This window comes from Amblyomma americanum, chromosome 3, assembly GCF_052857255.1.
Source record: "Amblyomma americanum isolate KBUSLIRL-KWMA chromosome 3, ASM5285725v1, whole genome shotgun sequence".
Taxonomy (NCBI): Eukaryota; Metazoa; Arthropoda; class Arachnida; order Ixodida; family Ixodidae; genus Amblyomma; species Amblyomma americanum.
In genome coordinates, this window is record NC_135499.1 from 96,614,130 (window position 1) to 96,631,563 (window position 17,434).

General features: G+C 46.6%; 2 protein-coding genes across 2 annotated transcripts; both read right to left on the minus strand.

Moving 5' to 3' along the window:
* Nucleotides 1–401: 401 nt before the first annotated feature.
* LOC144123903 (E3 ubiquitin-protein ligase sina-like) lies at nucleotides 402–2,912 on the minus strand. The gene is made up of 2 exons (XM_077656615.1): nucleotides 2,861–2,912; nucleotides 402–948 (listed from the first exon to the last, which is right to left on the minus strand). The coding sequence occupies exons 1-2, from the start codon at nucleotides 2,910–2,912 to the stop codon at nucleotides 560–562; spliced, it is 441 nt and encodes a 146-aa protein (XP_077512741.1). The 3' UTR covers nucleotides 402–559.
* A 1,309-nt stretch (nucleotides 2,913–4,221) lies between these two features.
* LOC144123904 (E3 ubiquitin-protein ligase Siah1-like) lies at nucleotides 4,222–17,056 on the minus strand. The gene is made up of 4 exons (XM_077656616.1): nucleotides 16,981–17,056; nucleotides 7,149–7,278; nucleotides 4,693–4,796; nucleotides 4,222–4,331 (listed from the first exon to the last, which is right to left on the minus strand). The coding sequence occupies exons 2-4, from the start codon at nucleotides 7,256–7,258 to the stop codon at nucleotides 4,222–4,224; spliced, it is 324 nt and encodes a 107-aa protein (XP_077512742.1). The 5' UTR covers nucleotides 7,259–7,278; nucleotides 16,981–17,056.
* Between the last annotated feature and the right edge of the window lie 378 nt (nucleotides 17,057–17,434).

Here is a 17,434-nt window from a genome sequence, read left to right on the forward strand (position 1 = left end):
TTCAAGAACGCTGGGCTTCATTAGAAGGTCACTTTCACTATCACCCCATCCATTGGTAAACTTGCGTACGAAACTGTCATTCTCCCGAAGCTCGAATACGCATCGGCAATTTCGTCCCCTCATCAGGCGCACCTAGTTAACGAATTTGAATCCATACAGATACCCGCTGTCTGTTTTATGTTTTCAAATTATGACTTTCGCTACAGCATCAGCAGTATTAAGACATCTCTTGGTATCAGCCCACTGGCCCTTAGATGCATAATTTCCTGCCTTTGTCTGTTCCATAAATATTACCAGACTGCGCAAATCTCCATGATTCTCTACTGTAGTGCCACCAGTTCACACATCATCTTGTCTGTTCAACTTGAACACCATCCGGAGCTTACATGGATCTACTAATGCATTTAACGGATATTTTTTTAACAGCCGCAATTGGCGACTGGAAAGAGATTTCTGAAAATGTAATCGAGCTTGACCCTGATAGATTTAAACAATGTCTGACATGTCGTCTGACTTCATAATTTGTTACTTCCTCTTTCTTTTCATCGTGGCGCCTGTATCATTCAGTGTGATTTTGTACAGACAAGGAGATGGTCACTTCGATGACCAGGTTTCCGCTGTAGGCGAAAAGCTGGGCCATGCTGCTGTCAAAGACGAGGCAGTCGCTGTTCACGATGACAGCCTGGACACCCGTTCGGATGATGCGTGGCGGAGCCTCCCAGGTGAGCCGCCGTTTGTGGCCGTTGAGCTCGAGCCGGTAGATGAATTTGTCTGCCTGTGCTTGGGACCCCATGAGCTGGACCATGGCGAAGAACTGCTGGTAGCCGTCGTACTTCTCCTGCTTCTTCAGCACCACCATGAAGTGGTGGCCAAAGCAAGACTGTACCATTACCCAGTTGAGGGCGTCCGGCACGTTGATGTCTGTCGCCTGGACCACAATGTGCTCACCTGGCAGAAAGATGGACAGGAGAACACATTGTGGTGCATCATATTCTCTTAATTTCTGACTTGCTAGCACACGCTTCAGATCTTATGGGTGTTCACAGACTGAAGCCCAACTTCTAGAGCAAGACATTTGTCAATGCCCACATTAGAGCACTGCACGGGCCACATTGCGAGGCCCGAGGTCGCGACTCAAAGCTTGAGCCCTGCCCGAGCCCGTGGCATCAAGCCCGGGCCCAGGACGGGCCCGCTACATTAACACTTTACTGAGCCTAGGCCCGGGTCACCAGGCTCGATGCAAAGTCTGGGCCAGCCCGGGCCCGTTCCCTGAGCAATCGTAAATTGTTCACCCAGTGCGGATAGTAGACAGTGGTAGCGTAGTTAGACAGCCGTCCGGTGAATTCAGCAAAGCGTTGACGTTGCCCAGCCACAATTTGCGTACGGCAGCAGTTGCCGTGTTTACGGTACGGTGGTGTTAAACTTCGCCTATCTCAGGCTTCGCGAGTAAAAAAGCGGCGAGCAAGGGCGCTAAAACCGCTGTGACCCTGAATAATAATGTCTAGGCAAATACAAAAAGAGATCATAAAGGCGGGCTCGCCCGCTTTGTCTTTTGAACAGTAGTTTTTTTTTTTTCTGTGGATAGCGCCGAACTTAAGAGAGTCAAATGAAAAAGTTTGCATAAACGCGCAGTTAATTTTGCATTATGTCCAGATTTTTCATCAGTCATTTTTAATTGCCCGGGACGTCTAAATAATAAAACGATCTCAAAGCCGTAGCAATGACATTTCCTTTTTAATGAGCACGATTTCGTGTGCTGAATAAAGACCACGCTGGGCGCTTTTCTATCATGAAGAAAAGTAATAAAATCGCCTCTTTATTGGGTAGTAGGTTTGTATAGCCGATGTTCCCTAAACCAATATACTCTCCTCAATGGCGTTTCTCGTAGGGTAGAGATGTGGTTTTTGGGAGGCGACAATCGAAGATCATCTTGAGACAGCCACCCGTCGACTGTCGAACGAAAGCCCTTTCCAGCGCTTCTTATGAGACTTGAATTGCTCAAACGTGAGCAATAACACAAAAATGAACCGACGGAGAGCACCTTCTGACAGACCTGATGGCGTCTGCTACTGGTAGCTGAAAGAGCCAAGTCAGCGGTATTCGGAACTTCAGTAGGCGAGCGCATTCGTGCGATGAGCTGTCAGTCACGCGTTAGAAAGCTTCGACAAGAACGCCGCTTAGTGCAGCCCACTGCTGGGTTTTGTAATTTATATTCTTATCTTTTGTATCGTTCAATGTGGCAAGACATGCGCGTCCGAAATTATTTAGGCATAGCACAGTGAGTGACGCTGATAAAAGTCTACATACGAGCTGAGCTTTCTCTCCTTCCGCGTGGGCAAAAGAAAAAAGGAATAGCAATAGAACAGCACTCGGCAGCTTGATATATCCGTTTTACGGCAAAACCGCGTCCGATATATAAAGAAAGAATTGAATAGGTTTGTTACATCGAGGTTTGACTATACCTGGCGGCAGCTTTTATTGGCAAAGAAGGAAAGGCTACAGGGGTGAAGCATCCGAACTGTGTCATTCCATCCAACAGTTCGGCCACAGAAAGGTGCATGTAGCTGCCTGGCGCGTTGTTCTCTCCTCCACACAACTTTACCATCATCGGTGGGGCAGCTGGCGCCATCAACGGAGGCTTTTTGTAACTATTGTGCGTAGCAAAATTCCTAAGATATCAAAAACATCTTTCTTCCTTGGCTTTCAGCATTGAAAGCTGGCAGTTGCATAAGAAATATTGTAGAAACGCATGTAAAGGCCGGAACCTGTATCCCCGAAGGAAATATTTAAAAAAAATATCCCTGTAAGCGCCACACCCAAACTTTTCACAACCAACGCGGAAATAGCCTTTGAATTGCACAGGCAATGGCTTCCGCGATCAGCTCCGGCTGCGAGGAACGGTCCGCCCGCATTCTGGCCGCGAGCTCCCCCTATCTACAATGGCATTGGTATCACCAGATCAAGCTTTTTGTGGTTGCCAAAGGCACGGGAGTTGTGGTAACATGTTAGTTCAACGTAGTTGTGGCTTTTGCATGCTGCCGCCGAGCGTCACAATTTAACATAAAAGGCAAGCCCATCAATAGCTACACGGCTGGAAATTTGCTCTCGAAGACGGCAAGCGTGAGGCGGGCAGAAAATTTGACGTGGCCGAGAAGTGCGTCCGACGATGGTGCAATCAAAAGGATGCATTGAGGAACACAAAATGCTAAGAATGCACGTTCCGAGGCAAGCCGTGCAAGTTTCCCTAAATGGAAGAAACAGCTACGCGTTGACAACAGACATGCTGCGCGACTTCTCGTGGGATGAGCGTACACCAGAGTTCAGCGCCAGCTCAGGGTCTGAAGACTCCGCGAGCGACGACTGAACGTATAATAAATGCCGCTCATTCCCCGAGTAGTGTGTTTTTACTTTAAAAAAAGTTTTGAAGATCGCGTGTATGGTTCGCACCTCGAAATTGGCCCTCGAATCTGGGGAAAAAAAGTGCGGCCCTTACACTCCTTTGTACGGCAAGCCTTAAATAATGAACATTGAAAATACAAAGCAATCCACTTATAACGATACCAGATATAACTATATATCACTTCAAGAGAAAAGTAGCGCGAACACAAGACGATGGACGAAGACAGAACACACTGCACGAGCGCTCGCGGTGTGTGTTCTGTGCTCATCCATCGTCTTGTGCTCGCGCTCTTTTTCTCATGAATCGATACCGCCTCGCCCAACTTTCCGCCCTTTTTCAGATATACCACCTATAGCGATCAAATTCTTTAGATTTATCAATTCTCCCATTGCGCTGGTGTAAAAATAAACCTATATAAAGATACAATTACTGGCGACATAATGGATACAAAGATAGAATTCTGGCCGCACGGATAGTGTTTACCGGCAAAATTTGTCTGAATTAATGCTTGATAAAAATCGTCTACAGTGAAGCAAATGAGGTAAAAACTGCCCGTAGGAACCGGCGTGGCGAAATCCGTGCGGGAGGGTTAAAAACAGCCTTGGGTACCAAGCGCTGTCGTAGTCACAATTGCTTTAGGGAGCAGCTTGCTTGGCCACTGCTGAGCAGCCGTCTAACACAAACGTACTAGTTTATGACCGACATGGCTGAGAATTTACTTTCTTTTAAGTGTTCGCTTTTGCGCGTTCCCGCGTTTCGCTCAGTCCGCATCGCAGTCCTTGGCAGCGCGCCAAGATGCTCTAGGCCGATAACATCGCGGCCTATTTATCTGTTGATGGGAGCTTCGGGGGAGGTGGAGGTGGCTCGCTCACCGAACTTGGCAGAGCGCCAAGACGCTGTGCGCCCTTGACAGGTGCACAGGTGGTGGTGGCTACATGCATGGGCCAATGTCTACATGCATGGGGGAATACAAGGGTGTGTTCCTTTTGCTTTTTTTCTGCTGGTCCAGATAAAACGATAATCGGTTACAACGATCGGATTTTCCGATTTTCTCAATATTGTTAAAAGTGTATTGCACTATATACCGTGTTTTAAGAGGAGAGCAAGAAGCAAGGATTATATTTCGTTCTGTAGGAAGAGAAAATGAATTTTGTGCTCAGTGGTTCCCACTCCACAACCAGAAAAAGTTGTCGTGGAGCATAGCTGCCGATGATTTCCACTAAAGTGACAAACCTAGTCAACAGTTTCTAGCCATGCAGGCATGATGAATGTAGCTGCTTCTACTCACTCACCTTCACATATCGGGGACTCGTGCCAGTGGACGAGGTGTGACGTCACTTGGTCGAGCGAGCCTTGCCACTTACATGATCCACCGGGGAAGGGGCACACGTACGGCCTGCGTCCGCATAAGGACAGAAACAGTAGAAGAAAGAACATGATCGGAATAATGTCAAAGATTAGCCTTTGCAAGTTGTGACTGGTTTGTCATGTATTGCTTCGTGGTCAAATTCAGCTCAGCCATAGTGAAGCAGAGAAAGCAGACTATAAAACGAATTCCGCAGAGAAGGAAACAGAAGTGCCTTGCCTTTAGGCAAATTTTATTTTGTGTGTTCAACAGTGAAATAGTATGAGGCCACTAATGAATTCAAAAAGTCTGACATTTCAAATTACATACCAGTACCTACTTTGCAAAAACAAAAAATGAAAAAAAACTCAATCCTCAATGTTGACAAAGTAGAAAATGTAAACGTTCTCCTCTGTGAACACATAAAAAAACATATGCAGGTTTACAAACATCAAGCAAATTGCTGGCTTCGTGATGTCAGATTTTACTAGCACGTTAGCATCTGACCAGGCTGAAAAAGAGAAGGATAATCAAAATACATTTGAGTGATGTGATTGGATGAGGTCCCTTTGCAGCAGCTTTTGGAGCAAGCAAAAGTGCCTTTTGGAGCAGAAAATTGAGGATTTGGTGCTGATATATGCAGAATTTTCTGGTGTATAAGTTGCGTTATTTGTTAGCTATTGCATCGGTGCGACTCACGTACAGAGAAAAATGACACGCACAGTTTTTCGCCGTTCAGTATCTGTGTTTGAAAAGAAAATCGGTCTGTACAAGAGAAGAAGCTTGTTTAGGTTTAAGGGGGTTTAACGCCCCAAAGCGAATCAGGCTATGAGGGACGCCGTAGTGAAGGGCTCCGGAAATATCGACCGCCTGGGGTTCTTTAACGTGCACTGCCATCGCACGGTACACGGGCCTCTAGAATTTCGCCTCCATCGAAATTCGACCGCCGCGGCCGAGATCGAGCTCGCGTCTTTCAGGTCAGCAGCCGAGCGCCATAACCACTGAGCCACCGCTTCGGCTAAAAAAGAGAAGCATCGAGTTGTTAGTTTTAGCACAGCGTAATCCGTTACCGTGATCCGAATCGACGGTGAGTTGAGGACCCAACTACGTTTGTGCAATGGTCGGTGTGTGTTCCTCAGCGCCATCTGCGCATGTGCATATAGCTAACCGTGGATGCTGTTAACAGTAGTGGAACGTATATTGCGCTATGCTAAAAGATTTTTAGGTATTATCCTTCGGCTAGAATCACATAATTTCGCAAACTCCGGACGGAATTTGGCAGCGTAACAAAGTGCAAGGCAGTAATTACTCATGGGTATCTACCGAAGTGCAGCCTTACGGCTACAAAGGAAAGCTAGGCAGCTTTCTCAGGAACTTATAGTTAAAAAAATTTGTCCTGGTCCAGGGTTCGAACCTGGGGCCACCATTTCACCGGAGCATTCGCTCTACCAACTGAGCTAACCGGGACAGCAAGCCTATGGTAGGGCGAGAGAGAATTGATCAATAACTCGAATTCGGAACAGAGTTACAAATCTACTCCACCTAGGGGTATTTCCTTAAACAATTGACCAGAACAAAGTGTGTGCTGCTGCTGTATCTAGTCCAGTTAGAGTCTCAAAAGTTTCGAATTCAGCGTCGCATCCGTATGGCTTCGCGCACATTAGGAGTTGTTCTTACTAACACGATGCTGCCTGTGAGGCAAGGAAGCTCCGATGTAAAACTGAAGTTGAGTGCCGTTGATTAAGAGAACAACGCAGCAGGGATACAGTTTGAGGTGAGTGAGAAAAAACTTACCCGGACTATCCACCTCTATTTTATAGAGCAACAAAGCGAACCCCAGAATCGGCGCCCACTGACAACTCCGCGGTAGCGTGCTGTTTCCCCACTTCAGCCAAGCGTGGAAGTCAAGACCGGCGCTGTTTGTACATGTCTCTGGAATGCGCATTTTGAGCATGGCCTCCACAACAGAGGATAACCATACTAAATTCTTGCGAGCAGCAAGCCTATTTCACTTCTCTGTTGGTCTGGCCAGCATGACATGCAGCATGAGTACGTACGTTCACGTAGGGTCACACGTGGCGCCCGATAAGTTTGTTCTTAAGGAAATACAGAACATTGGCAAAGGCTACGCGCAGATTACTCGTAGTTTGTCATAATGTAGCAGCATGTAGCAGGCTTTGTCTTCCAGCACAATGGGCACAGCAATAACGCCACTGAAGGCATGCCTACCAGCTGTTGGCTACCTGAGCTCTTTAACAGATGCCGTGAAGCCTGGCAGCTGTTTCCGCCACTCAAACCCTGACCAGCCACCTGGTTGCACCATGTGTGCACAAGTCAAGGCAAACATCTACTCCTGGAGAACAATGGCGGCCACAAGAACAAAAAGTTGGAGGTGAAACAGACCTGAACTCGCAGGCCTGCTCGTGTTCGGGCTTGTCGATGTATGAGAGCAGGGCAGCGCAGCCCTTCAGGGAGAATTTGCAAGGAAAGACCTCTCTTGCCAATCTGTCCATGGCCAGGTTGAGAATGTTGCCTGCACAGAAAACAGTTATACAGAAAAAGGGGGACAATTTTATTTTATTTATTTATTTTCGGCCCTCGTCACGAGGGTATTACATAGGGGGCGGTAAAACTTTGAACATGAAGATACACGAAGGAACATCTAACATGAGGAACAGAACAAAAAAACGAAAAACGTAATAACTGATAGTCAGAAAGTATCAAAATTTGGCAGAACAACAAAACGAAAAATGGCCGACCCCAATGGCCGACAAATGATGCCTAGTGACAAGTCACGGCGAAGCACTTGCTTTTCTCCTGCAATAACAACGGTGCGCACACAGCAAAACATACACCATGTACAGTCTTTGTCAAAAGTAAACGGGCAATGATGTAAAAAAGAACCAACCGTTTCAGCATGTTACAATGGGCCTCCTACTGCATTTCAGTGGGTCTCCTGTTACAGTGGGTCTCGTACTTCTCCACACACACAAATGGCGGCCACCAAAAGTAGACAGGGCACATGGTATACGAGCAAAATCAATGCTATCACTATGCCTAGCAGTGGGTGTGCGGCTGCGTTTCTGCACTGCACAGACAGCGAACAGTCTCTGTATATAGCGCTGCAGCATGCAAGCAGCAACACTTCCCAGCTGAACAATCCTGCCATGCTTACTAAACATGCATGCTGTTTATGTGGCGGCCAGAGTGGCTGTAGTTTTCGTCGCCATGCTTTCAGCCGAGAAGCAGCAGTAAGACCACACTGGTTTGTAATGCAGAGCATTACCTGACAACTTTCAAAGCACTGCTACAAGACTGAAATAGGCAGTCAATGTCTCGTGCACAATTCCGTACTTTAAAAGGCATCACAAAAGGAGGCCATAATTGCGTATCTACTGCTTATGGTCATTAAACCCATCGTTACTAAGAAAAACACAGTTCCACGCACAGTTTCCAGTTGACATCTATCAATAAATACAATTACTGGCGTTCTCTGTGGCAGGCTAGCGTAGGTAAAAATGCGATTAGATTGGTATATTAGCACCTTCAGTCGAACGGATGTTTAGCCTTTACTAAAGCACTACACATCATCGCGTGCAGATGAAACTAGTCAGAAGAAGTAAATGCAGAACTATTTTTGACATACAAGCTCACTAAAAAAACCAGCTTCGCCAACATTTCAAGACATTAACATAAGTAACAAAGAAAAAGATGATTTGGCACCACGGCCTATATTTTTGAAGTTGTTTCTCAGCTGCTTGTGAGGATTTATACATAAAAAAAGTTAATACGAAACATAATCTAGTCACGTTACAAGAAATATTTTATAGTCGTAGCTGTATTCGGGACTGTCTTTGGGGTTGGAAACGATGTAACGAGTATTAATTGAAAACACAAGGTGCTGCGTTTCACCCAGGGGCATTATTGTGCAGGCTAGAGACAGATACAGATTACAAATAGATGTGCCTTGAGATAAATACAAGACTAGAGATAGAAGAAAGATCGACCCGACAGCGGTGGCCACCTGTGCGTCTGGACTTGTAAGAGGGGGAGAGTTGAAATATCTACAACTTCATCACCAACTCTTTCGTGTCTTCATCGGCAATATCACTGTGCCACGTCAGTGGCCGGGTTGTATAAAATCCAGCCCGTAATAAGGCGTTCGTTCTGTAGACAGGCTGATGATAATTTGCTGGTAATCTGCCCAAGCATTTCAATGTATTCGACAAATGCTCCCACTTTCGGGTCAGATGACGTCTTTTTATTGACTTCACGTGCAAGAGCAGCAAGCTCAATGTCAATACCTGCGAACATATTTGAGTCTACTGAATCATGTCAACTTGAATGCTAATAGCGTCTCAGGCCCTTTCGCAAAGGAATGAATCGTCATCTGCAGTTGTGTTCAATAATGCGGCTTACCAAAGCTAATGTTCGGTTATGAGGCTTACCAAAGCGAATCTAGCTATGTGAGACGCGTATAGGCCTCTGATAATTACTATCCAAGTGGTTTTTGACGTGCACGCGCATCGCACAGCCCTTAGGCATAACGGCATTGCATCATCCATCGAAATGCAGTACCCTCTCGCCGATCAGCAACCTCAGTTTCGGGGACTGCTGGCTTCGCTCTTTTATATTATCCGGAATCAGAGCGGATCCAGCACCAGAAAAAGCGACCAGCCTGGCAGGCTATTACAACGCTCTACGAATAGGGTCCTGTGAGTGATCGCTTGAGCTTCCAAATGCATCGTCACACAGCCCGCTTAATGCTGGAGTCAATGACATCGATATAAAGCAAAATTTCGTGATGAGTTAAACATATTCTGATTTCTTTCTAACTTATGCCAAGTGTTGATGATGTTTATCAGTTTTTTAATAAAAATGGATGTAGAGTGGCGCAGTCTGCGAACGGTTTCCCGCGAGACTCATTATGAGAGAAATGTGGTCAAGAAGAATGACATTGATTTTATCGGTCTCCACATAGATTAGCAGCTGCAGCAAAGTATCTCATCCGCCTCACACCGCACGCACATAAAATGAAGTCGTTCTCCGCTATCCACGTAAGTTGCATGGGGTCATTGCACGCCAAACATCCCTGACGTTGCGCTCGACCATCTCCAATTTGTTCTAAAAAATCATGGAAACTTATCCTAGTGTGCGTAATGAAACTCTGAAACACTTTTGCCGAAAAAAAAAATTTCTTGAGGTGAGGGCGGTGTGAATATTTAGAAAAGGCGACCAAGCAGGCGCTGCTCAATAATTACTAAAAAATTGAAATTTTTATAAAACACTTAACAATTGTTTTCATTGACATTTGACCTGATCCTGGCTTTCGATATAATTCAAAACATGCAGTTTATACGGTATATTTAAAAATCGAAGTAAGAAAATGCACCATTTTCGTCGTTTTTTGTTATAAATATCAGCTTGCTCTCGAAAATTCAGAAACCGCCATTTTAATTCTCTAGATGTCTGGTATCTGTAATAAATGTTACAAGGATTAAACTGCGTACATCGAAGTAAAAAAAATAATAAAGTTGCACAAAGTGCGTTTTCAGCCAAACAGTCGTTACTTTCACCCTTAGGTGTTGTAAGTAAAAATACGAACGATGGCGGTTTACGTAGAACAGGTTATTGCCATTCATTTGTGAAATTTTTATCGAGTTATTTTATTTTAAGGCGAAAATTTTTTTTTGAATTTCAACTCTCTAGCCGTATTTTGCTTCGCCTTTCAACGTCTTTTCATAGCAGAACACGCCACGTGGTATGGCACGACACTTACCGCCAGAGAGCATCTTCAGTTTTCCATCGTTCGCTGTCGTGCATTTTTAGGTCTGGAGGTAAAGAAGATATCTCGTGACATTCTGCGGATGGTATGCAATAAACGAGATCGTTATTGCTTTCGAAGTTCGAACAGACCTGCTTTTGTACAGGGCTGTCAAGAAAAGAAAAAAATGCTGGTAGTTCAGTTCCGGTTAACCCTGGTCGAAAGCGCAAAGCTGCATCTCCCTGGCTACGTTTGTGGACGAGCGATTGGCGGTTTTCACATTTTTTTATTTGTTAAGCATCTTCTTTTCATCCAAACGACATTTAAGGCGCTCACACAAGACAGCAAAAATATTTAATATAGCTTCGGTGATATTTACAACTGTATTAGTGCTCGTTGTATGCGGAGATGTGGAACCAAATCCGATTGCAAACGACGCCCAAAGCCTGCCGAAAATTTCAGACAGCCAAATTGAAAATTTCGCTTTTTTTTTTGGTGGGGGGAGGGGGGTAGATGTGGCGCAATGTGAGGCAGGCGTCATTTTCTTTTTTTAAAACCAACCTTGATTTTACTGCGCTTACGGCGCAGTTCGCGTGCCCACCAGGATACGTGAAACAGGCGTAAATTCCTTGTTTGACATCTAGCTACAATCAAGGTCATGTTTGCGGCCCCGCTGGCGTCTCAAAAATCGGGCTTAGTAAAGCTTTTCGCTTCAAAACAAGGATATTCCGCGTGCTGTCTCGCATGGAAAACGTGGAGGGATGGCGAGCTGGCATTGCAGCCGTATCACAAGTCCTTTAGTTATACCCGAAAAATATCGCGAAGAGCGCGCTCCTCGGTCGGCACGTGAAGGAGCGAAGTGCAAAGCTGTGGCGAGTAAAGCCCCAACTCGATGGACACATCCTAAGGGTACGGCCTAGCGCACCTCCATGCACCCTCTGCTGGCGCGTTCACCCTCTCGAGCCGACCGAAGGAGTTTCAAGCGTGAAGAAAGGGGATTTGGGGGGCGATGAAAGGACCATTTAAACCGCGAAGTTCCAGGAACCTGAGAGAGCTTCAAGCGATGATGAAAAGAGTCCCCGAGAGCCTCGCTATCCTCCTATTGTTGTAAAAATTGAAAATTGGTTTTTGTGGAATGAAATGGCGCAGTAACTGTCTCTGATAACTCGGTGGACACCGGAACCGCGCCGTAAGAGAAGGGATAAAGGAGGGAGTGAAAGAAGAAAGGAAGAAAGAGGTACCGCAATAGAGGGCTCCTTAATAATTTCAACCTCCTGGGGATCCTCAACATGCACTGACATTGCACAGCACACGCGCTCCTTAGCGTTTGGCCTCCATCGAAATGCTGCCGTGTTCCACTACTACCTTTTCGCTTGCTCACCTCATGATCCGGCTCGCTTCTTTGTCTCCCCTTTGTAGACGGAGAGAGCGAATAACTTTTATCGAAGAAAAAAAAAGAAAGTGTGGTGGGGGCCTAAGCCCTCAAAGGGAGGGAGACAAAGCTCACTGGTCGAGTGGTAGAAGAAAGAACGCTTATTAGGCGAAGACACCCATATTTTTAGCATTTAGTCTCATGACACCTATATAGGCCAATTACAAAGTGCACACCTAAAAAGGCAAAACAATCCACTGAACTTAATCAAGAATGGAAACCATCTAAACCACACATACTGATTTGGTTGCAGTTGTTCTGTTGCCTTGACTATGTCTGCTGACTTGTCGCCAGACGCACTTCTGATGCGGACGGCGTTGCATATGTCCTCTCAACAAGATTGTACTACTGAGTCAAACACCGGAGCGTCCGCCACTATTTATTATGCGTCGCAATGCGGACACCCGTCTATAACATCACTGATTATCCCGGTACCAATAGTGTTTCACGGACTCTCAAAGACGCCACTCCCATAATGAACTGGTCGCAAGGACAGACGCGCCATAGTATCACGCGTTCACTAAGTCCCGCAGAGCTGTAACATACTCAGAAATTGCCCCCCCCCCCCCTGGCTCTTGCCATCTGCGTTGAAAACGGTGGCACTCATGATGAAATGTGATGATAGGGAACATATCTGCTTCAGTATGGTGATCGTAGCTCTTCGTCTGTGGCGTCCGGGCTTGTTGCGTTAGTCGTCGTTACAGGTGGCTGAGTAGCTTTTCGTGCATAATTGACACCACCCTAATCATCGAGGGAATAAATGAGGAGTGCACCTTAATGCTCTGCTGGCAGTCGTGAACCTCCTTACAGCGACGTTTGGTACCAACTGATGAGAAGGCCGGCCCCGCTTTAGTATGAACGCAGGTGGCGGCTACTTGTTGAGTTTCGGTTTTATCGCGTGGTGAGACATTTCCAGAAAACTCTGGAGTATTCCTCGAAGAAAAAAAAATGAAAAGTTACGGTTTTTATGAACGCTGACTTCCCAGTCTACTATGAAGCGTAAAACTCTTTTGGTTCCGTTAGGCCTCGCGTCTGACCGTTGCCGAAATGCGCTCTCTGCCCGTCGGGGAAGTGGACGCCGCTGTCGTGGACTTGCGATTCATGTCACTAAAGATATTTTTTGTTCCCCACAAAACTACTATGTTCTTGGCCCTATCCTTCTACGTGTCCCTCCATTATGCCATGAATTAAGACCGCTTGGCTGTATTTTGTGTCGAGAGAATGGATTGTAGAACTGGGATATCGCAAGCCCGTTCTAAGGAGACACCATATTGTGCGCATTGAAGAAAACGTGTCTACGGACGACAGCTATTGAAATGAAGCACTCAACATAAATTTCGAGGTTTTCATTCAAAATACTCGTAGCTAGACAGTATAGGCTTTCTATATATTCATTAGATTATTCAATTTATGCTGTAATTCGGATCTACTTCCCGATGTTCATCGATTTCGAAGTGATGCCTTCGCACCGTGGTTACCACCGAGTACGAACTGTGCTCGCCAAGGCAACCATGAAAATTTGAAGAAAAAAAAACTCCATCAAAAGAACAATGCCGATGAGCATGCCACATGAAACGGAACATCGCTGTAATGAATCATTTTGATTCCTGCTGGAGGGCGACGCTCAGTCCAGTCGAACAAAGGAAATAGACGTTAAGGACTCACATTAGCTGGAGTTGTGTCGACGAAGCTTGAAGTGGCACCCCAAGACTACGGACCCAAGGAATACGTTGCCATTATTTTGCAGCGGCTTGTGCAGTACGACCAAATTATATAATTCGGGGCCAACGACGAGATTTTGAACGCAGGCCTTCGTGGTTAACGCGCTTTAGATGTGCGCTGCGTTGTTCGCCACTCACTGCCTGATTACTGCGTGCCCCGCCATCCGCAGACAAAATTTAATTTCAAAATTGGTTTTTGTGGAAAGGAAATGACGCAGTATCTGTCTCTCATAACTCAGTGGACACCGGAACCGCGCCGTAATGGAAGGGATAAAGGAGGGACTAATAAAGGAAGAAAGGTGTCGTGGTGGAGGGCTCCGGGATAATTTCAACCACCTGGGGATCATTAAAGTGCATTGAAATCGCACAGCACGTGGCGCATTTGCGTTTCGCCTATATCGAAATGTGCCCGCCGCGGTCGGGTTTAAACCCGGGTACTCCGGCTCAGTATAGCCGCGCCTTAACCACTGAGCTACCGCGGCGGGTGGCAAAATTTAGAAACTAATAAAAAATAAATGCTAAGCGTTCTACAGCGGTCATCGAATATGATGAGCTGAGCCGCGTCCGCGTGTATTTTTCGAGCGGCGCGTTTCTCCAACGGCCGCTCCTCAATAACACGTTAAGCATTCGCGGAAAGCGTTTGTAACTGAACAAATCTTGAGCGCTTCTGCTATAAACGCCGAACCAGCGCCTCCTTTATCCTTTCAGAGGAGGCGCTGGCCGAGCACGATCAGGTTAACAGACAAGAGAAACGGCGATAAAATCCACAGCACGCGTTGCTTTTGCTCAACACGCTCACCGGAAGCGTTCCATAGAGCAACAACATCGTTGGAAAAGAAAACCACTGTGAATTCAATCATGGGGTTTTAAGGTTTTAACATCCCCAGCGACACATGGGCTACAAAGGATCCACGTGAAAGGCTCCGGATTAATTTATACCATGCACCTAGGGTTACGTGCACCGACATACGTGCCTTGCGCGTTTTGGCCACCACGGCACGTAGTGACCCTGTTCCTCCAGATAAAAAAAATAACAAAGTAAAAAATTCATGTGGATTAGCTCAGCTAATCCAGCATATACGAAGCGAAAGATGTCTGCGTTCACTGTGTTCATTGGCGCTGACAATGTTCTAGACGGCGATGTCTTTGAGGAATGGAAGGGCGCATAACTGGCTCACTGGATATGCGGACTCCTCATTCGTGCTTTGATACAAGGTCGAGCTCACTCACCAGTAGTAGTTGTCTATCAGCGGCAGACTAACATCCCTGCGGGAAGAATATGAACCTAGGAAGGGACGCATTGAAGGACCCGAGCCAATGGCACAATGACGGGACACGCGCGGGCTGCGGCTCCTATTTTTGCGGGAAAAAATTACAAGAAGCCGATAAATAAACCTGGAGCTGATTTCGCAGCAATCGCTATAGCGGAAAGTCGATCTGTTAATTTGCGGGTGAAATGTGTAATAGTTATCGAGGCAAACAGGTCAAGCTCACTCACCAGTAGTTGCTGTCTGTCAGCGGGACACCAACATGGCTGCCGGGAGAACCCGAACGTAAGACAGATGGATGCATTCGAAGGACCCGAGACGGCGCGGTTCGGGTGTGCACCGAGATATGTGAGACACTGTGCCATTTCCTTTCCTCAAAAACCAAACAAAACAAGTGAGCCGACGGCGTTCATTGGCGTTGACAACTATGCAAAGGCCGTTAATTTTCACGAAAGGATAGGCGCACAACCGGCACCGTGAGTACGTGAAAACCTCAATCACGCTTTTATGTACATGGCGTTGGTGTCCACCTGCAACAGCCTGCTTTGATTGCGTTCCGTACACATTGGATAGGCAGCGCGCCCTCCCTGCCACCCTGGGAGTAGGCTTGCAGTTAATGGCTGATCGCGAGAGATTGATCACTAAATGAACGCCGCGGCCTAGCTATTGCTGCAGTGCCGTATGTCAGCCACAACGCAGTCAGTGCTAATGTATTCAGGCCACAGCTCGCTCTCACCACCGCCACATGTTTCAAAGCACGAATGTGGCGTCCGCATATCCAGGGTACAGCTATGTGCCTTTCCTTTCATCAAAGACATCGCCGTCTAGAACATTGTCAACGCCAACGCCAATGAACACAGTGAACGCTGACATCTTTCGCTTTGTATATCCTGGATTGGGTGAGCTAATACACATTATTTTTTTTATTTTTGCCGATGTGACCAGGGACGCAAGCTGCATGGTAGCTCCCGAACGCAGCCATCGAAGGCAAGCCGCTAGCACTTTGACGTCGTTTTTTTTGCGAGGAGCAATATTGGCGCTTGGTAATATTGTTTAAAATAAGGTTATACAGCTAGTGGATTTTCGCCTCGCTATCGGTGAAGTACCTATCTGTCCATCACCAAAACAGTGCAGGTCTGGTAGTGGTGACGCAGATTGACTTGATGACGCGCACGCTGACAAAGCCATAGGTGAACGTAGCAGCAATTAATTCCTTTAGTTGACAAGCATACAGATGGTTTTGACCATTTTCTGGAAAAAATGGTTGACACCATCTAGAATGCTAGGTGTTGCAGGCTGCCAGGAAACTTGTGAGGAAGTCGCACGCGCTGTATCGCTGTCTGACAAGCGATAGCAATTGCTTTAAAGCTTTCCATACCAGAGTTTAGGGGGTGCAAATTCGCATGCACTCATTTCTTTTAGTGTACTGCAAGTCGTACTAATAAAAGCCCAGACCACACATATGTGTGGGTTCAGTTTGAACATAACGAAGTAAATATTTTCATTCTTTGATCATGGAGGTTAGTTCCGAGGCCCACACAAAAAAAATACTCCCAGGAAAAATATGTCATTTCTCCGGCTGTTTTTGCACTAGCAGGAAAGGGTTATAAGTTTCCAGCAACACATATATTTCACCAGCATCGTGGCACTGAGAAAACAGGCCACTGAGTTGCAGACCGAAGTGAAGACAACGCGCTGCAATGAGATAAGTGCGCTTTCCCTCAACGCCGTGTCGGTGGGCTCGGACGCTGTCTCCACACAGTCTGGTGCGCTTCACTGCAATGCAAGCACAGTGCTCTTCTTCACCGTCGCAGACGACACGAAGCACTCCTCAGGGGCACTGAGCGCCTGCACCGCTTTGTTTAGATGCTCTGACGCTCCGCAGAGCGCGGCCACGCGGGGCCGCATTCGCAAATATGTTTGACGACCCTGTGCAACACATGCACACCTTGTGCCGGCTTCTCTACTACCGCACATTATTACAACCTCTTGACACAAAACCCTGAGGGCCTTTTTGCACAAGATGAAAATTACGTTGATTATAGCTTACCTTCTAGAAGGAGGGAACTTGAGCTTGATGATCTGTATCCTCGGCCACGTTGTGACAGCTCGCACACAGATCGAGGGGTCGGACAGTACTAACACCAAACGCTACCTTCACGGCCTTTTTATAAGCACAGGCGAGGGGGGAGAAGGTTGCACCGAACGCCATCAGCAACGCGGTCTGAAACGCGAGCGCTGCAACCGGCGTCGCATAGAACGCTCAGTAGCGTTCCACCGAACGCGTGTAGACCGCAAAGCGCGGATGCAGCATATGTACCTCAGCACAAACTCGTGGAGCAGCTCGTGGTTCTGCAATAGGCCACCACGGTGGAGAAGCGGAACATTAGAGCACACGCCATATCCCAGTAAACCTTGAATATTCAGAGGATATCAACAAATGGTCCTAACGTTCATTGTCCATGTATCGATATCCTCTGCATCTTAAGGCGACTATGGGACTC